Here is a 3,459-nt window from a genome sequence, read left to right as displayed (position 1 = left end):
CTATACTATATATATATATATATATATATATATATATATATATATATATATATATATATATATATATATATGTAACCACTGTATAAGTGATTTGTAAATGACATTTTTAAAAAACACAAAAGAGTAATGAGAAAACGCTCTTCTGAAAAGAGTGTTAATGTAAATTACTAGAATTCCATGCGTTATAAAATGATAGATAAAAGTACAACAGAAAAAGATGTATAAACAAATGGTCTGTCGATGACTTCAGGAATTTCAAACCAATAAAGCTAGTTTATACAAGTTTGAAACTAACGAAACTGTGGCCTAAGATAAACGATTACATCATATAAATCAAGCAAGCGTAAAAAGAGAAAATTATCCGTAATTAAACAGTGAAAAATGGGATCAAAACAAATTTCAAGGGAATAACAGTGTAGAAACAAAATCAACCAGAAATCCATCATCCAAAAATTAGAAAAAATAAATGGCACATTCTCAATAATCATACTTTAACTTTCGTGGGACAGCAAAACTTTTCACTACTTCATCAGTCACCTGTTTTCGTCGCTGCTGTAATTCTGTCATAACTCGCTGCACTTCCTTAATGGCTATTGCTTTGAGTTCGCCGGTTAATAATTCACCATTTGTGTAACGCTAAAAAATTGTTTTAAATAAAATGTCTTTTTTACCTTTCAGTCCTGAAAAAAGGTTAGAATACTTGAAATTCTTGGGTCACGAATTTACCACTTTCCAGACGTTGAGAAGAGGAATTGGTTCTTAGAAAAGTGTATAATATCAATATGTTGGGGATATGTAGATTTGCGGTAAGACAAGGTGAAAAATAGATAAAAGTATTGCCTATAATCAGACAAGCCGAAGTTATCAGAGTATAAACTTGGAAGTATCAAAACTTCTAGTTATTAGTACAACATGCCCCATCACGATGACTCAAATGCATTTAGGATAGACTCTAAAAGAACCAAGTCAAACAATCTGACTGGTCGCTTATCCTCACTTTGAAATTATCAAGACACATCATCTTGTATTTTCTCTTTTATGTCACATAGCTATCAATTACTAATGTATAAAAACTGTTCATAAATGAAAGCTGGAAATAATAGATTTGGAAACTTACTTTACGTATGCTTTCCAATTCATCATCGTCTTCCATGAAATACCGCAAGAACTGATATGAAATATCAATATCACAGTTACCACCATATTTACGATGCTCCTCAATTGTATCACGCCCACCACTAAAAGCATATTTATTGATCTGAAAAGAAAATTTTTAGTAAAAGTTTCCCTAATCCCAGTTAACTTAAGAGAAGAAAAAAACTGTTGCATGGACTCATAATACACACTTTTTTTCATTTATTTTGTCCCCACCTTTTTTAAATAACAGTCCCTCTATCAAGTATTCGTCTACCGTACTGCAAAAGAAAATTGCCAGCTAATACAAGCGTGAAAAAAAGAAACACATATGAGAAGGTAGCAAAAAAGAGGAACCAAAGCAGAGTGGACAAAAAAATTCTCATTCAGCAGGAAATAAAAAGTGAAGTGAGATTACACATCCCAAACAATTTAATCATTCATACAGCAGTTATTGTCGCTAGAAGAAAACTCTAAGAATAACATTCCTCAGAATACTTCAAAAATCTCAAGAAAAAACCCTCCTCAAAAGTCGGACGAAATAATTGAAGACCTTAGTTTTTATCTGTTTAGGTGCATCATCCAAATAAATACATGTGGTGGCATCTGACGCAGCCATTTTGCTTTGCGCACCTTGTAAAGCTGGTAAGAACGAGCTGTATATCATCGCCGGTTTTAGATATTTCAGTCGCGGAGCAACATCACGACACATCCGAAAGTAAGGATCCTGAAAGATATATATCGGACGATCAGGACTTGAAAATACAATGAAATCAATACAGAAACATATACTTTTGCCAGAAGTAAACAAACCTGATCAATGGCACATGGAATGATACATGGAATATCTTCTCGTTTTCCAAATATTAGTGGAAAACTACTACTGAAGCACGGAGCTGCCTCAACTGAAGGAAAGGCTGCTTTACCCATTGAATCTTCACCAGTGAATCCAAAAATTGAACGCGCTTGATTAAGTGTTACAAGCTTCCATATCTTCAAGATATTCGTGAAAAAGGACGGGCTGCAATTAGTTTCGATTAATCTTAATTGAACAAATAACGAATGTTATGGATTTTCATCATACGAAAAACTTCCATGAGGGTAAGGGGTTACTGCGGTCCTTATAAAAATCGGTTCTTAAGAGTAAATACAACTGCACTTACCACATATACTCAGTATCTAAAAAGATGAAAGTTTTATCGGGACTAAAACCACAAGCAATAATATCTTTAATATTTTCGTTTGCCATACGTTTGATTTCATCCAGTGTGTGGTTCTTCCAAAGGAATTTTTCATCATCTGTTATCTAAAAATTTGATGCAGAACAACATGTACATTCGTGACATTTTCAATCATCATGTGATGTAAAATGACAGAGTATATGATAATTATGTACTCCAATATTTTGTGCAAAAGTTTTAGGATATTCTGGAATATTTTTTCATATCCATAAGCATAAAGAAGGATCTTTGGCATAAGCATCTTGGACAGCTAAGCAACCACAATAAAAAGTAAATGACATAAAAAACATGTGTACCGTCCAATAATTTCAATACATAATTATTAACCAACCTGAATGATGAGAGGTACATCGAACACATCCTGCAACCATTTTGTAAAAACGAATGGGATAAGGTGTCCAAGATGCAGGCTACCACTACTCGGACCTCGGCCAGTATATAAATAAAATGGCTTTTTCTGTTCCAAACGATCCAAAATTAGTGATAAATCACTAAAAAACTTTTTTATTAAATTTAGAGCAATAGAGCACAAATGATTTTATTGCTTAATTCCTGTGAATAAAAACAGATAAACCATTCCGAACTCTTCTCCACAATGAAAATGTATACCATTCCGAACAACTCTTCTCACAATGAATGAAAATGTATACCACTTATTCCAGTTTCTTTATCTTAATTGCTTTCTTACTGAATTTTCGAGATGCTCGACAATCGAATTCCAAAATATGAGGTTTCATAATAGAAATTAAGAAACCAATCAAATTCGGATAATCAAAATAATTGCTCTCAATTTTCGTACTAAGTATATGTTATGAGATACTTTGTGATCACCTACCGATGGGCAAAAAACAGCCCACGTCGCAGCATTGGATGTGCCTTTTGACCAGTAATTCGTTCGAATCGATTGATCAAATCTTCTGTTATTCTATAACATCCGAATTTTGCTGAAAATTAAATATATGACCAAAGATCAATTTTCATCAATACTTCAAAATGTTGTTCACATGTGCAGTCTACACTATTCATATAAATAACTGATACTTCAAAAAACTGTACTTCAAATATGATGTCTAACACTGACAAG

General features: G+C 32.8%; 1 protein-coding gene across 1 annotated transcript in view; it reads right to left on the bottom strand.

Annotated features, from left to right (window-relative positions):
• Positions 1-179: 179 nt before the first annotated feature.
• LOAG_17954 (tryptophanyl-tRNA synthetase) overlaps positions 180-3,459 on the bottom strand; it is a 4,361-nt gene continuing 1,081 nt past the window's right edge. Inside the window, exons 2-8 of the mRNA XM_020450622.1 lie at positions 3,211-3,319; positions 2,707-2,866; positions 2,298-2,440; positions 1,948-2,155; positions 1,688-1,861; positions 1,118-1,258; positions 180-636 (exon numbers count right to left, since the gene is read on the bottom strand). Of these exons, the coding sequence (XP_020305673.1) occupies positions 478-636; positions 1,118-1,258; positions 1,688-1,861; positions 1,948-2,155; positions 2,298-2,440; positions 2,707-2,866; positions 3,211-3,319 (1,094 nt within the window). The 3' untranslated portion in view covers positions 180-477. The remainder of the gene's footprint in view (positions 637-1,117; positions 1,259-1,687; positions 1,862-1,947; positions 2,156-2,297; positions 2,441-2,706; positions 2,867-3,210; positions 3,320-3,459) is intronic.

Source organism: Loa loa (assembly GCF_000183805.2).
Source record: "Loa loa unplaced genomic scaffold supercont3.160, whole genome shotgun sequence".
NCBI lineage: Eukaryota > Metazoa > Nematoda > Chromadorea > Rhabditida > Onchocercidae > Loa > Loa loa.
Note: the sequence above shows the minus strand (reverse complement) of the source record. Positions and strands in the feature narration are given on the sequence as shown.